This window comes from Aegilops tauschii, chromosome 5 (genome assembly GCF_002575655.3).
Source record: "Aegilops tauschii subsp. strangulata cultivar AL8/78 chromosome 5, Aet v6.0, whole genome shotgun sequence".
NCBI classification, from domain to species: Eukaryota; Viridiplantae; Streptophyta; class Magnoliopsida; order Poales; family Poaceae; genus Aegilops; species Aegilops tauschii.
This window is the reverse complement of record NC_053039.3, coordinates 506,517,579-506,534,473: the sequence shown is the minus strand read 5'-3', so window position 1 is coordinate 506,534,473 and position 16,895 is coordinate 506,517,579. Positions and strand designations below refer to the sequence as shown.

Here is a 16,895-nt window from a genome sequence, read left to right as displayed (position 1 = left end):
GATAGAAGGGAATGAAATGGATACAAAGAGAGGGTACAACACATGACACGAACAAAAAAAGGCGTAAAGATGATGCCTAGAGCACAGGGACAAGACATGCTCAGTCCAAACAGAAGATATAACACAGCCAAACCCAAAGTCACGATCTAGAGGGGCGGAGAGCACGAGCATGAAGTCCAACATCACCAAAAGCAACGCCGTGGTCGCCGCGAGCAAGCAAGATAGAGTCCTCATGAAGAAAAACGACGTCATGACGTCGTCAACATCCGCTCCGGAGAACCGGACCTAGGGCTTTTCCCGAGCTCGAAGAGGAATGCATGAGGAGCGTCTTCAAGAAGGAAAAACAGCACCCCGTGGGTGTCGCCGCTGCCAGCATTGACAATCGGAACAAAGATTTCTCCTTGGCCAGCGCTTGAGCAATCCCAAAGCCTCCAGGTCTGGAGTCGGAGATGAGGAGTCCACCGTTGGTCGCAACCGGCATGACAGAAAACCGCCACGCCCGGAGTGGCCCTGGGCGTTGGAACTGGCGCCAGGCAAGGCTTGGAGATGTACAAGGACCAAGAGGCGGCGAGTTTCAACAAAGATACCTTGCAAATATGTGTCCGTGCTGCGTTAGTTTAGGGTCCGTTTATATATACAGGTTTATTTTTTTATTTTTTTTTGAACTTCAGGTTTATTTATTTAGTAAAGCAAAACCGATTATTTAGGCGTTGGGAAGGAAATAGACTTGGATCCGCATCCCGCCCGTCCGTCCAAAGCTCCCGCCACCCTCCCTTGCCCACTGACAACCAGTCCTACAGGGCAGCAACCGGCGAGGCCCACACGGCAGTCGCACAGACCTGCCCCGCTGGGCCCACCACATTTGGTTCTCGCTCCGTCCGTCATTTCCCTCCCCTTCTCTCTCTCCGCGCCTCCCCGATCCAAGCGAGCAACCGCCCGCGCCCTCGCGGCCCCTCCACCGCTCGTCTCCAATGCCACCGTCGCCGCCGCCGCGGCCGTCCCCGTAGGGTCTCCCGGCTATGGGGAACAGCTGCGTCGGCGCCGGCCCCAACGGCGCCGGCCGCAGCGGCTTCCTCGCCTCCGTCGCCATCTGGCGCGCGAAGCCCGCCGAGCAGGCGCCGGCCACCGACACCCCCCCGGCGTCCACCTCCGAGCAGAAGGCGCCCGAGCCCGTCACCATCCCCCCCGGCGAGCACTCCTCCTCGCATGGCGGCGCGCGCCCCTCCGACCCGCCGCCCCCCAAGCGCGCCGAGACGCAGCGGCAGATGTCGATGGCCCCCACGGCGAAGAAGCCCGTGCCCAAGGTCAAGCGCGTCCAGAGCGCCGGCCTCCAGGCCGACTCCGTCCTCAAGCGCGACGTCAACACCGCCAAACTCAAGGACCTCTACACCATCGGCAAGAAGCTGGGGCAGGGCCAGTTCGGCACCACCTACCTCTGCGTCGAGAAGGCCACGGGGAAGGAGTACGCCTGCAAGTCCATCGCCAAGCGGAAGCTGCTCACCGATGAGGACGTGGAGGACGTGCGCCGCGAGATCCAGATCATGCACCACCTGGCCGGGCACAGCAGCGTCGTCTCCATCGTCGGCGCCTACGAGGACGCCGTCGCCGTGCAGCTTGTCATGGAGCTCTGCGCCGGCGGCGAGCTGTTCGACAGGATCATCCAGAGGGGGCACTACTCCGAGAAGGCCGCGGCGCAGCTCACCAGGGTGATCGTCGGCGTCATCGAGGCGTGCCACTCGCTCGGCGTGATGCACAGGGATCTCAAGCCGGAGAATTTCTTGTTCATCAATACTCAGGAGGACTCGCCGCTCAAGGCCATCGATTTCGGGCTCTCCATCTTCTTCACGCCAGGTATGGTCGCCTCAAACAATGCAATGCAACGCTGTGTATTTCGTGATGTATGTTTCGATGGTGCGATTCCCTCACGTGGTGGGAAAGACTACAATAGAAGATGGGCATAGGATAGAAAAATAGAAAAACAAATATGAACCGTTGGATCTTCAATGGGTGCTTCAGATCAGGCACTTGGGAGTAGCTGGGAGGATCTTTATTGTATATAGCAGTCACACGGGGAGCTTTTCATGAAATGTACAGAGAATCCACCAGCCCACGTGGGAAATCTGAAGCACCCATTAAAGATCCAACGGCCTCAACTTCGGGCTCTCCATATTTGTTTTTCTATTTTTCTATCCTATGCCCATCTTCTATTGTAGTCTTTCCCCATCGTCGTAATGGAAAGGTAAAATGGATGATAGCTTGGCCTCTTGTTGTGCACGGGCTGTCATTGCTGCCGTACGTTGGCATCATTGCTGCCGTACGTTTTTCTGCCGGTTCCTTTAAGAAATTGACACTTGTAACCATGATTTTATTATAGAATAGTCAGTGCTCATGCCATTTTCCTAAAAAAACTGACTCCGAAATCCAAATTCACCGCTCTGCCACGATGCCGCTGGGTTTTCTCTGCACAACTGACAATTCGCATTCGAGATTTTGGTAGTACAGTCCAATTCTACAGCAAATATTTATTGTTTTCTACTACTGTACTAAACATTTCAAACTTAGAGCATTTTGAAGTGCCTGATAACAACCGTAGACCATTTTTTTTAATTAAGGTTGCTCCTTGGCCCACCGGGTGCACATAAGACAACCTGATTATAGGATGAAAAAAATCTTCATTGCCAGTTTCTTTCTGAGGTGTGAAATAGCAACTTAAGTAGATTTGCACCTGCAGATCCTCGCCGCTTTTCTTAGAGACAGGGCTACTAGATATGAAAAGTGTGGTAGCTGTTATCTGTGTTCTATCCCTGAATTACTAGCTACAGAGAACGAACCATATCGATGTTTGGATGATGCTCTTACACACTCTACCAAATTATTTCCAAACGCTATTTTATTTTTGTTCTGACGCATAATGTAATTGATCGTGCAGGTCAGATGTTTACAGATGTAGTTGGAAGTCCATACTATGTTGCACCTGAGGTTCTTCTAAAGAACTATGGGCGTGAAGTTGACGTCTGGAGTGCTGGTGTAATAATCTATATCTTGTTGAGTGGGGTTCCTCCATTCTGGGATGGTGAGGTTATGTGTAACTGTTTTAGTAAAATGCCGCATTACGATTTTGCGTAATGTATGCAAGCTGCATCCGACTGATTTTGCTTGTGGTTTTCCGAGCAGAAAGTGAACAAGGGATATTTGAACAAGTTTTGAAAGGTGAGCTGGACTTTACAACTGATCCCTGGCCTAGTATCTCAGAGAGTGCGAAGGATTTGGTCAGGAAAATGCTTAATCGTGATCCAAGGAAGAGATTGACTGCCCACGAAGCGCTATGTGAGTAGTATGGTAGTACAGCTATAAATATAAGTCGGTACTTAAAGAATAATTACTCGCCGCTAGTTTATACAAAATATCCTCTAATCACCTGTCTTGTGCTAGGTCACCCTTGGGTTTGTGTTGATGGAGTTGCTCCTGATAAACCTCTTGATTCTGCTGTCCTAAGTCGGTTAAAACAATTTTCTGCAATGAACAAACTAAAGAAAATGGCCCTTAGGGTGAGTATTGGTATTAAATTTGTAATTGGTGTTATACAATCTGTATTTGTGTTGATGTTCTATTTTACATACAATTGTAGGTTATTGCCGAGAGTTTGTCTGAAGAAGAGATTGCAGGATTGAAAGAAATGTTTAAAATGCTAGACACTGATAACAGCGGTCATATCACATTGGAGGAGCTAAAAACTGGCTTGCGGCGAGTTGGTGCTACTCTGATGGACTCAGAAATTGATGCTTTAATGGAAGCAGTAAGTATTTTGAGATGATCTCTGTACATTTGTTCCTCAACTACACAGAAATAATTGATCACTGTTCAAAAAAAAATTTGAACCTCACCTGGACAATCTCCTTACTCTTCAATTGAGGTTAAATAAATTTCTACCATTTTCGTATATTGAAAATAATAAAATTGCGAGTAATGCCTACATCCCCCTTTATTTTTTTTGTGGTGGAGATAGGAACTTTTTGGAGTTTGGGCAAGCACCACTTGCCCAAGAATCCTGTGCCTTAATCCTACTCACTAGGCAGTGGCTACTCCAGCTGATGCCCACGCTGCTCAAACGCCATCTTGATCTCACTTGATTTTTTTTGTTAAACCTGCTTCATTTGGAACTGTCTGTCATCTTATATCATTTTGCGTAGGCAGAAAACAACTGTTGTTTGGAGGCTTACTGTGTTTTCAGATACGCAATAGTTGCGAAAGTTTATCAAGTAGTTACGGTTACTCTTATGATGATACTGTTTTCGTTTTTGACTCTGCTCCAAATGAAATTCAAGCTCATTTCATGAAAATGTCAGGCCGATATTGACAATAGTGGTACCATTGATTATGGGGAGTTCATTGCTGCAACTATGCATATGAACAAAGTTGAGAAGGACGATAAGCTCTTTGCAGCCTTTCAATACTTTGATAAAGACGGCAGTGGTTACATTACTCAAGATGAGCTCCAAAAGGCATGCGAGGAGTTTGGTATTGGAGACACCCGTATTGAAGATATTATCGGAGATGTCGATAAGGACAATGTAAGTAGATTCATTGTTCAGGTTTTAAATTGCCAACAACAGTTTTGTCTCATTGTCCACCACCTTTTGCAGGATGGAAAGATCGACTACAATGAGTTTGTCGAAATGATGCAGAAAGGAAATAATCCACTGGGTAGAAAGGGACAGCAAAGCAATGTGAACTTTGGTCTTGGAGATGCACTGAAGCTTCGGTAAACGAAGGTAACATATGGGTGTCTTCCCTACTGATTGATAATATTAGATATTCTTCTTTTTTTTGACCTGGAAGACTGCAGGGCTTACACCCCACAGCATTTTATTAAAATATGAAAAAGAACAAGTACAAAGTTCCTCAAGAGAAGGAACAAGGAGAAAGAAAAGCTATACAAGATAGGCTATAGAGATCTAAGAGAAACAAAGGAAAAAACACTAAAATGTACAACTAGGAATGAAAGAAGGTACAAAATAGATGGCCCTCAAGGAGGCAGGAAATCAATCCATTTGAGTAGAGCCTCCTTGTATCTGGTCTTGATCCGGTGTGAAAGAAGAGTAATATCATGAACAAACCCATTTCTCCACTGCCTGAAAGTTGGGTTGACATGTCTAAAAGCCCTGTCATTCCTAACTTTCCAAATATTCCACCATGCAAGAAAAACCACCTCAGAGAAAAAGGGCTTATTAAACTCCTTCCTGGCATGTAAGGAAATTTGCACCATATCATTGCTATCCAACCAGGAAACTTGCAGGTAGTTCCAGATTCTCATACTGAAGTTACATTGGAAGAACAGATGGTTCCTATCCTCAATTACTCCAGTTGGGCATAGGACACAGCTAGGTCCATCATCAATTCTCCAATGGCGTCGTTGGATCATGTCCTTGGTGTTAACTCTGTCCATAATTACCAGCCAGGCAAACATCTTAATTGTCATGGTGCAGCAGCTTTTCCAAACCCAGCTGAGAATAGGATTGGCAATAACAGGCTGGTGGACAAAATCATAGTACTTTTTTGCTGAGTACTCCGCCTTTTTCCCATGCCTCCAAGCCCAGATATCATTACAACCATTGTCCAAGGAAGTTACAGATAACAAGCTTGATAGCTGATTTAACTCCCTAAAAGCCAGTTCAGACAATGGTAAAGAAAACATTTGTTGCAAATTTCCTGCCTGTACCACCTCCATGACAGAAAGGTTCTTCTGCAGGCAAAAAGAGAAAAGCCTTGGAAACCTTTCTTGCAGAGGAATGCAAGACTGGCCAATCTCCCAATGATCAGACCAAAATAGCACAGAATCTCCTTTGCCAACAGTTACAGAGGTAACAGCCCGATACTTGTCCATTAATTTACAAATGTCCCGCCACCAGAATGAGCCACAAAGAATAGTGTCATGAGGAATTCTCTGAAAGTAATATGAGTCCCACACCAAACGAACCCATGGCACATCTGCTTTATTATAGAATTTATTCAGGTACTTAAGGAGCGGAGCATCATTCTGTAGTCCCAAATTCAGAATTCCAAGCCCACCCTTCATCTTAGGCCTACAGACAAGGGGCCAAGCAGCCAAAGAGTGACCCTTTTCCTGACCATATTTCCTCCAGAGGCACTGCCTTTGAATCCTTTCTAACTGCTTAAGAATACCTTGTGGCAAGGAGAGACTGCAAAGGAAGAATATAGGCAGTGAAGATATCACTGAATTTACCAGCTGCAATCTACTGCCTTGTGGTAAAAACCAGGAACTAGCAGTTAGCCTTCTTTCCATGCAGTCCACCAAAGGTAGCAAATCAACATTTTGGGCCGAGTGGTCCCAACAGGAAGTCCCAAATAAGTGAAGGGCATAGAACCAAGCTGGCAACCAAACTGTGCAGCAAGTGCAGAAGCAACAGAGGCTTCCACATTGATTGGGTACATTGAAGACTTATGGAAGTTGATTTGCAGTCCAGTTGCCAAGGAAAAGGAGTTGAGCACTGTTTTGAGGACCTCCAACTGAGCTGGGTTAGCATTCACAAACAGTAAAGTATCATCTGCATATTGTACTACTGGATAATCAGGATCATGTGTTGCCAATGGCAAGGTAAGCAGGCCCCTACACAAAAGATCATTGATCATGGTTTGCAGAAGATCAGCAGCAATCACAAAAAGCAAAGGAGAGATAGGATCTCCTTGCTTAACACCACATTTGCACTTGAAATGATTTCCAGGCACACCATTTAACAGGATAGATGAGGTTGCAGAAGATAATAGTTGTTGAACCCATGTTATCCATTTGCTATCAAAACCTTTTGCCACAAGAATTTTCAAAATTGCCTCATGCTGAATAGAGTCAAAAGCCTTTTCAAAGTCAAGCTTGAGCAGTATGATTGGCTTCTTGGAATGGTTGCATTGGTGAATATACTCAAAAGTCCAAGCAATACAATCCTGAATTGTTCTTGATTTAATGAAGCCATACTGATTCTTATGAACACAGTTGGTGATTTCATCCTGAAACCTGTTAGCTGCCAGCTTAGTCAGAAACTTCAGTCCCACACTTGTCAAAGAGATTGGCCTAAAATCTCCTACACCCTCAGGTGTTTGCTTTTTTGGGATTAAAGTAATGAAAGCTTCATTGAGGTTTTCCAAAAGAGCAGTTCCTGCATGAAACTCGTTGACCAACTGAATAAAATCACTGGAAATGATTGACCAGCATCTCTTCATAAAAAGGCCATTAAAACCATCTGGCCCTGGTGCCTTATCAATGGGCATTTCTTTTATGACCTTTTCAATCTCTTGCAGCTGAAAAGGTTTTGTGAGCACCTCAAGACCTTGCACTTTAGGGATTAGTGAGAGGATTTCATTACCCAACAAAATTGGCTTAACAGTTCCCATTCTTCCCTTGAAAGCAACCAAAAATTCCTTAGCTATTTCCCCATGATCTGTAGAAACTGTTCCATCAGACAGTTGCAGGCTAGCAATAGAATTCTTCCTATACCTCTCAGTTGCCATGGCCTGGAAGAATTTTGAATTTTCTTCTCCCACCTTGATATATCTGATAGTACACCTTTTCCTCCAGTATAAAAACTGCAAATGCAACCGCATGATTTTCATTTGCCTTACCAGAGTTAGATGAGTTGTTTCAGTCTATGATCAGTTATCTGTATGATTGGATACAATCATATGACTGATAGCATAACACTCATCCATTTATTTGGATTATATTGATGTATCATGCGTCGACACTAGTACAGTTCAAAACAAACCATGGGAAGACAAAATTGCCAGTGAACTAATTGTGATGGTTGTGGTAGACTATTTGTGTGGTGAATGTTATGCAGTTCCTCCATAAGAATATGTGTTAATATAAGCACTTCCAACTGCAGTAGCCCAAAGCCCAAAATTCTGAAGTCCATTCTGAATCCTGAACTATTGAGCTTCGTCCGACTTGAACCCTAAACTAGAAACCATCTCTATTATATCCTGAACTTTATAAAACCATTTAAAACCTAGACGGTTTTGAAAAGTGTTTTTGTATTTCAGCCTTTAAGAAAACGTGAAAAAAATTCATGGATGTAGGGAATGCTATTATTTATGTCATGTTGGTTGATGATTATTTTTCGTTCTTATATTCAGCTTCTGCGCAACAGTTAATTGTTTTAATATTTTTATAGAACCTCGGAATATGAAACCACCGTCGAAACACTAACATGGTTATTTAGGGTAGTTTCACATTTCTAAGTTTTGGAAATGTAAAAAAATTGTCTTTCGTACAAGCTGGGAACCTGCAAAAGTTTATTAAAAAAGTATGACAATTTGTCTTCTGTGCAAAACAAGAAGACAAGACGAATATATCTATCTTTGCTATTTTTGCACATGACACAAATAGGCACTTTTTTTTTGTGAATTGCAGGTTATAAATTACTAGCATTCTCTACGTCTGTTAAAAAATACATTTTTTAGAACACCAAAATACAAAACCAAGCTACGGTTGAACTTGAACAATTCTAGAAAATTTACACTTTAATAAGGATGGTTTAATTCAGGGTTCAAACTGGACTTGACACCATAGTTCAGGGTTTAAAGTGGACTTCTTTCTACGTATTTGAGAAAGAAGACGAGTAAAAAAGCTTTTGGACTTCTGAAAGAAAAGGGCACACATTCAGTCCATGTCCACATTCAAATAGGTTATTAATGCCTTCAAGCCATCATTACATGAAGCAACAGGCTGCAACTTCCACTATGTGGTAAAGTTACGAGCAATTCATTTCACAGGTGTTGAAGTCTACAATCATACAAAGCCACCAGATTTTTACTGGCAAACATATTCGTAATGATAAATAAATTAACGTTCATTCTTCCGTTAAACAAAGAAGAAGATTAACTCCTTGAGGAGTATGTATCCGAGAAAGCAGAGCAACAAATAAGTGGCGAGGAATAAACTGTTTTGACATAAAATCCATATTAATTGTCACCGAAACGGACGTATCTAGCATACATCTTCGTAAACTGTTAATATGGATCGGAGGGAGTACAGAAAATCATGATAAGCTTGGTGTCCTTGATAAGCTCATTTGGTTTTCTTAATAAATGTGCATTTTATGTGATTTCTTCGTACTAAGTGAAAAGAGTACTCCTTCCGTCTTTGAAAGAGTGTACTTACAACTTTGATGGAAAGTCAAACTTTTTTATGTTTGACTGTATTTATACAATAGTACACCAACATTTATGAAATCAAATTAGTAGCATTAGATAGATTGATGATAAAATATATTTTCATCATACTCCTATTTGGTTTCACAAACATTGATATATTTTTGCACAAACTCGGTCAAACTTTAAGATAGTTTGACCCTCCAACAAAGTTGGAAGTACAGTCTTCGAAGGACGGAGGGAGTATACATTAATTATAATGTTGTTTCTGTTTAGGTAAAATGAGATTCAAGCAACCCCGCCAAAAAAAAGAGATTAAAGTACAACCAAAACGAATACTTGTGCTAAACTAAAATAGTTTCTGAATTCTTGTCCTAGTTGGTTACTGGCTTACAGCATTTTCAGATCGTAGATATAAGTTCCTCATACGCACAGATACCTTCAGACTTCAGTTGTTAAAATGGAGGTGGTGTAGACTGTGTAACTGTAACCCAGCAGCTCTGCACATGTGCTGACTGTTTTTGTTCTGGTTTCTCTACAGGTGTAGTGAACCATATGCCATTCAGCGACCCACAAAAGATAACCCAGCAGCAGAGTAGCTCCCAAGGCTTGTTGCACGCAGGCAGGTATTCAGATGATCAGGTATCAAGATTTCATGGCACCTCGGTCCGAGTTTTGGTGGGTCGGGTCTCTGAACTCTTAAGGCTGAAGGGAAGCCAACTATTTCGGCCGAGTACCAAAAGCCTCTCACAAGAGCTGACATTAGGGTGTCCCAACATGACATCGTATGATATGATTCTCTTAATTAATTTACATCCGCAAGAGCATCGGCCGGTAAGAAATGCTCGGCGAAACCGCCATGTACACGTGTTGTAAGTAAAGCGTGAGAGTTGAGTAGGAGAGGTGTCCTTTTCTTCTTCAGTTTTTCCCCTCGTTCTGAAACCAGCGGCAGGGAGACCCTAAGCTATGGGAGGAAGGGGAACCAAACTCCAGCTGCTACGTTTGATTCTCTTCATCTGTATTATTATTGGATAGCGGCTTAGTACGTCTTGGCTTTTGTAAGGGTAGGTGCTTGTCTCTGTGTGTGTGTACTGTAGGCAAAATGAAATGTCTGACCAATGAAAACCGATTCTCCTGCTATTATTGTCCGTTTTTCACGGACTAATTAAAGCCTGATGATGATGATGATGAAGAAGATTTGCATCTTGTGAGCTTGTGACCTATTGGTCTGTCAATTGCTCTGCCTGAGTATCTTTTTCGCCGACCATCCTTGGTCGCTGTCGCTGCCGGCCAGGCTTAATGTTACTGATTCTCTTCTGAAGGTGTCGTTTTAGCTGATGTAGGAAAATGGTAGAGCAGTGGGCAATGGTATATGCCGTATTGCAGTCAGCCAACCCACAGTCCAAGACTCCCAGGTCCAAAACTGCGGTGGGCGACGCTGGTGATCTGCACGCACAGTTTTGGTTGTGGTTAAGAGCACTGGGAGCAGAAAAAGGATTTAAAAAAAAAGGACAGGAAGGGCCCAACCGGGTTCGAACCGGTGACCTATTGATCTGCAGTCAATTGCTCTACCACTGAGCTATGGACCCTTTGATGTGTGCTCTCATGGAAGAGTCAATATGTTGATAAATTAACTCGTAAAAATTGTACTTTCAAAAAGTTCACTCATTTTCAAAGAGACCACGAGGTACTTCGCCATGGTGACACGAAAACAAGTTATGATTGTGAAAAAGAACATTTGGACGATCTGCATTATAATCAAACATACTCCAAAGATAAACTCAATTCAAAACACATCCCGGGACCATGCAAAAACAAAAAACACATCTCCCAAGAAAAAAGTCAGAAGCTAATGGTGACTTTATTTTCTCTTGCTCTCTGCGCTGGTATTTGCACTGGAACTTGTATTTTTCGTTGCAACCATTGAATCAAATTTCAATTTGGAAATTTATATTTTATGGCACCATTGATAAAACTTGTGACAATTCTAAACCTAATGGTGATTAAACATACATTGATAAAACTTGTGACAATTCTAATTGTTCTCACTAGAAAACGTTTGCTTCTAGACCCGGTGAAAGTAAAAATTGGCAGCAGTTAGAGGATCGGTTGAAGAGTCCCTTAGCGTGAAACCCTAGTCACCACAGACGATCCAACAACAAGAGCAAGTAGGCGCCCCAGATTTCGTTGTCCCCGCGGTTCCCTCACCTCCGCCGGCTGCTCTGACAATGGCGAGAGGGAGGGGAAACCTGGGACCTTTTCTTCACATGCATTCAGTACTCTAGACTAGATGTCTTAGTTTGGTCTTTGGATGTACATGGCTTCGGCTTCGGCAGTGTCGATGGTGGCGGTGAATAAGTTTCCTGCAAATCTCTCATAGAACTGATGACTCTATTGGCTATCGGTGTTGGATCTGGGAGCCAGTGTCTAAGTGTTCTCGGGTCCTTCATTTCTGTGCAGGCACTTTATGCGTCCTCGTGTTAGTGTCGAGGTATGGTTTTCTTCTTCCTGCTCTTTGCGGCGGTGATGCTGCATGCAACCAACATCATCGACGACGGAAGGCCATCCCTTGGCCATGGGGTTGATGTCCCCCTCACTCTTTTTTTGCGGCAATGACGAGACGATGGTCTCCGTTTCTCCCCTTGGGGTGTCTCCCTGACGCGACAGGCCATTCTTTGGCGGTTTGTGGCTCCTCTCCGCCGCAACGACGTTCTCTTTACCCTCATTGCAAAGCTGGCAAAATTTTGTCCGGGAGATGGTTCGGCTCCGAGATTTCTGATCTACAAGGCTTCTATGGTAATGGCTTCTTCTCCGGGGTGTTGGTACAACTGAATCTTAGCACGGCGACTTCCCTCGCAATATACAATGTCAGCCGGCTCCTGCGATGGAGCGGCAGCAGCGACGCACCTTCAACTCGTTCTAAAGATTGAGTTTGTTTGGCTCAATGAGAACCATGTTGTAATTTCCTTGTTTTGGGGATATCTTGTAGTGTTGAACACTTCTAATATAAATCCATTGCCTTATTCACACACACAAAATAGAGGATTAGTCGATGGAAAGGTTTCTTTCATCCTATTGTTGGCTTTAAATAGATTAATTTGTAGTATCGGCTTTATCTCCATGAGATCTTTTTTTGGCATAAAGATCAATGGAATATTATTGCACAAATTGCTAAAGAAGCATCGTTTAGAACATGGTTGGGGGGTTGGGGATACCAACCATTGCATCTACGTGAGGAGGGAGAGCACACACTAGGTGCAGACGTAGCACATGTCGCGTGTCATCCATTGCCAATTGATTAGGACACTTCCCCTGTTAGATAACCCTTTGTACATTTTTCCTTTAATAATGGCTAAAGTATCTTATTATTTAGTACTCTCTCCGTCCCAAAATAAGTGTTTCAAATTTGTACCAACTTTAGTACAAAGTTGTACTAAGCTTGAGACACTTATTTTGAGACGGAGGGAGTAGTACTTATTTAAAGGCGAGATGTATTTCTTAAACCAAAATGTCACTACAATGACCATGTTTCTCCACACCTCGGAGCAACACATCACCCTCTACTTGTACAAAACTTAGCAAGTCCGGCATTCTTTTGTTCGTAGGATAGGAATATAGTGACATTGTAGTGGAAAATGAGATGCCATGTATCTCAATTCATATGGGGAAAGAGATGCCACTTGATTCATAGGATATGAACTTTAACGTCTCCTCCCACTGAACAAACATCGCCAGCAAACCTGGAACAAATCTAGGAAAATATGAGCACTAGTGCCAATTTTAGAACTTGAACCCTGGTGGGTTGGTTCCACCACAAAGAACCTAACCATCTGAGCTACGTCAATTCATATGAATGATTGGTTCCTATCCCAGATAAGAATATGAAGCCATTCCTACAAACCAAAGAGTTCCAAAGGATTTTTTCGTACGAAATTCTTGTGTAAAAAATATTATGTTTTGAGATTACAAGATATATCTTGTTGTTCTGAGTAGTATTGGGCTGTCACAAGATCTCTGGGAATTTCGATGATGGGTTCCTTCGCGGGAGTGGACACCATGGTGTTTTTATGTGGGGTACTTAAGAGCGCGGTTGAAAGACTGGTCATCAGGATGCTGAGCTACATGCCTAGGTTGAAAATCAACGATCTAGTCTTTGTTGGTCGAACCTGCCAACGATACACTCCCATCGTTATCTTATTAAAGGTGTTATCTTAGTCTCGTTCCATATAGGCATAGAACCATTTTAAGGTTGCATTGGATTGCTAGTTTCAAAAGGTTTATCGCTCTACTTCCACACTAAAAGTGCAATAGTAGTCCCTTCCATTTGTTAGGAGGGTGAGGGCAAAAGGGTTGGGGGGAGGGTCAGGTCTTTGGCAATGGTGGTCTCACCATTTAAGTTGACGCGGGCGTCTCAAAAGGCGTTTTTTTGGGTGAGCAGTTCCATAATTGTCCATATCCTGGAGTCATGAATCCTTTCATAAAATTTCATTCTTCCCAACATCTTTTGAGGACCATAAACCATGGTCATGATCCAAAAATGAAACATCGTGGTGCCCTGTAGCATGTCATGAACAATTCAAATGCAAAGCCAGAGATACAATCATAATTCTTGAAGCTATGACACCAAATGATCTATGGATTTGGCATTCCTATTTTGGGTTGTCGGGATCTCACAATAACCTCATTGTGTAGCAAAGATCTCACTACTTTCCAAGGCTAGCAAAAGGGGAAGCACCACAAGTGAATTTTGGGGTCAATGGTAATCGGTACGACATGGGTTATTATCTTGCCAATGTCATATATCCTTCATGGTCTACATTTGTGAAGACGATATCAAACCCTCAAGGAAACAAGAAATTTTGGTAGCTATCAAGAAGTATGTAGAAAGGATGTCGAGTGAGCATTCAGAGTGTTGCAAGTTTGATTTGCTATTGTCCATGGCCCGACAAAATTCTGGTGTCAAAAGTTTTTATGGCCCGTCATGACATCGTGTGTGATCATGCACAATATGATCATAGAAGATGCGCGAGGTTAGCTAGATGACTTACCGTATGAGAATGAGGGAAAGAAAATTTACATAGCTCTTGTGAACCCTATCTTTTTTTTTGTGGGAGCTCTTGTGAATTCTATCAGGAATGAACAACCCCTCCAGAGGTTTCTTCAAGTGCATCGACAAACTCGAGACCATGCGGGGCATGAACAACTTCATGATGACCTTATTGAGCACTTGTGGAAGCCGCATGGGCGTTGAACTTCTCCATGTGTTACTTTGAATGCATTTCGACCATTTATTATGTGTAATTTCAATTCAAATTCAAAATTTATAAGTTAAGGATTTGAAATTGTGACGAATATGTGTGTTTGAGACATAAATATTTGAGTTATTTTGATGGTCAAATGGTTTTGTCTATGTATGTATGCACTAGCGAAGAGAGAAACAGACAAAAAATAGATTATATGAGGAGGTTTATAGGGAAATTGCTCAAGCCACACACCTTTGAAAACCCAAGGGATTTGCACCATAGATCGTAAAAATCCAATGAAAGTTCACGGCTGACGGATGCTACTCTGCCGCCACAACATACAAGATGCAATTTGCGGGATTGATCAAATCCGAGATGCCTACTATGGTTTGGAAGATATGGGCACCTCCGAAGGTCAAGTTCTTCTCCTGGTCGATACTCCAAGATAGAATCTGGACGACGGGCAGGTTGATTCACAGAGGTTGGCCAAACTGCAGTCCTTGCCAGCTTTGCGAGTGCCAACCGAAAACAGCAGCCCACCTTATGTTCTAGTGTCGCTGTACGATCCAGGTCTGGAACTTGATTTATGACTGGATTGGATGACAGTCCAAGACGCCCTCTTGGAGCGACCTGCACACAATTAAGCAATGGTCCGAACTCGAGCGAAGGGCAACCAGGATACAACAAAAAGACGATAAACTCTATACAAATGCTCATCTGCTAGGAGATATGGAATGAAAGGAATGCTTGGGTTTTCCGCAACAAGGCCTCCCTGCCCACTCGGGTGGCGGCGACAATCATGGATGAGGCGAAGACATGGGTAGTTGCCGAGGCTTGATTTTCGGGTAACATTTTACCGGAAGAGTGATCTCTTCTAGTCGGGTCTGCATGGCACTGTACTCGCCCTTCTTATTTAATGACATGAGACAAAGCTTTTGCCTCCGTTTTAAAAGAAAAACCTTTAAAAACCCAATGAGTTTATCAAAAGAGCCTCTAAACTTACTTATAGGGATGCTGGAGATGCTCTAAGGAGGATCAACAGATGTGAGGAGAGAAACCCATTTGATTGATAAAAAATATCACGCACGTTCCAAAACAGGCATGATTTTCTCATCAATCGCCGTGATTTGGCGAGCATCACAGATATATCGATCGATTCTCCTCGCACGATGTCCCACCAGCAGCCCACGCAGTAAACCAAGCAAGCAAACATGGCATGTCCATGTGGATGCGCAGGTGATGCCCAGCTCAGCCCAACCAACAAACCCCACGCACACGTGCGTGCGCCCGCCCGAACCTGAAAAAGAAATGTGTTAGAAAAAAGAACACGAAAAAAGAAATGTGAGCAGAGAATGAGAGGCCCCCTACTTAATTGGTCAAGCCCGTCGCCGTCTCGACCGACGGAAGCCAGGCGTAGACGTGCGAGCCGAATCCACCGACACCGACGCCGACGCCTCCGTCCACCCTCGCTCGCCCGCGACACCGTACCGGACGCCCCAGGGCCAGGGCCGTAACAAATCAACGCGGCAGCGCATCCGCTTGGCTGTAACAGACGAACGACCCGGCGCCTGCCGCTGCTGCCTGCCATCCATCCATCCGTCGCCGTGCCGTGCCCGCGCCGGATCGCTGGTCAGTCAGTAACTCCATTTTTTGCTAGTATACCCACCGGCTTTGCCTCGTCTTTCTTCGCTTACCTTGCGTACGTGGGCGGCAGACACAGGAGCGCAGGACTTGGCTTCAAAGGGGGCGCCGGGTGTTATACTACTCCTGGCAGGCCGGCAGCGAGCCATGAAATACTCCTGCTAGTACTGTAGCAGCATGTTTGTACACATAATGGCACGTTGATCATTCACACGATTCAAAGACCTGGATGGAGCACGAGGATGCACTCCTTTTGTTTCTACGCGAGAACAAGCTAGCCGGTTCCTTCGGAAGAGATGGACTTGAGTTGCGTGAAATTCTTACGTCCCCGACGTGTTTCTAGAAGGAATCATACACCAACTAGGGGCCCCATCAGCATAACTAACAAGTATCCGGCCAAAAGACAACACAAATGCACATCATGTAACAGTAGGGAGGAAGAAAAGACACGTACGGGTTGAAACCGGGGCTGGGGAACATGGCTGGCGGGCAAGCCTCTGCTTGGCGTGGAGAGCAACCCACGTCAAGCAAAAGACGCGTCAGGCCAAACAAACTATCCAAAAAGAGAAAACCCTACAGAATACCATCGAAAAAGTGAGACGTCTCACTTTACCATCCGTCCATCCCTTCTTTACGACGATCCAATAGCAACGAAGCAACCAAGAGGAAGCCAAGCCAAAGCCACGACCCGGTAACTAATCGACCGACGTGACACCCCCTTTGCACAAGGCTAAGCAACGTTTTTGCTTCACACCTGCGACGAAATTAGGAGCTGTTCTTTTGCGATTGAGTGAAAGCTAGCCGCTAGGGATTGAAAGATCGTGGCCGTACTACGGTGTCCGTCCG

The 16,895-nt window shown here is 44.2% G+C and overlaps 1 protein-coding gene and 1 non-coding gene across 2 annotated transcripts; one reads left to right on the top strand and one right to left on the bottom strand.

Annotated features, from left to right (window-relative positions):
- The first annotated feature begins 911 nt into the window (after window positions 1–911).
- On the top strand, window positions 912–10,376 carry LOC109769102 (calcium-dependent protein kinase 11). Its single transcript, XM_020327841.4, has 8 exons — window positions 912–1,851; window positions 2,930–3,073; window positions 3,175–3,327; window positions 3,433–3,548; window positions 3,629–3,796; window positions 4,347–4,571; window positions 4,644–4,772; window positions 9,707–10,376. Exons 1-7 carry the CDS (start codon window positions 1,020–1,022, stop codon window positions 4,764–4,766), a joined length of 1,761 nt encoding a protein of 586 aa, XP_020183430.1. The 5' UTR covers window positions 912–1,019; the 3' UTR covers window positions 4,767–4,772; window positions 9,707–10,376.
- Window positions 10,377–10,682: 306 nt separating this feature from the next.
- On the bottom strand, window positions 10,683–10,754 carry TRNAC-GCA (transfer RNA cysteine (anticodon GCA)). Its single transcript has one exon. It is a non-coding gene; the product is annotated as a tRNA-Cys (tRNA).
- Window positions 10,755–16,895: the final 6,141 nt, after the last annotated feature.

Coding starts and splice junctions, on each gene's coding strand:
- LOC109769102 (XM_020327841.4), top strand. CDS start 1,020: ATGGGGAACAGCTGCGTCGGCGCCGGCCCCAACGGCGCCGGCCGCAGC. Junction 3,549..3,628: donor TAAAGAAAATGGCCCTTAGG/GTGAGTATTGGT, acceptor ATACAATTGTAG/GTTATTGCCGAGAGTTTGTC. Junction 4,572..4,643: donor GAGATGTCGATAAGGACAAT/GTAAGTAGATTC, acceptor CACCTTTTGCAG/GATGGAAAGATCGACTACAA.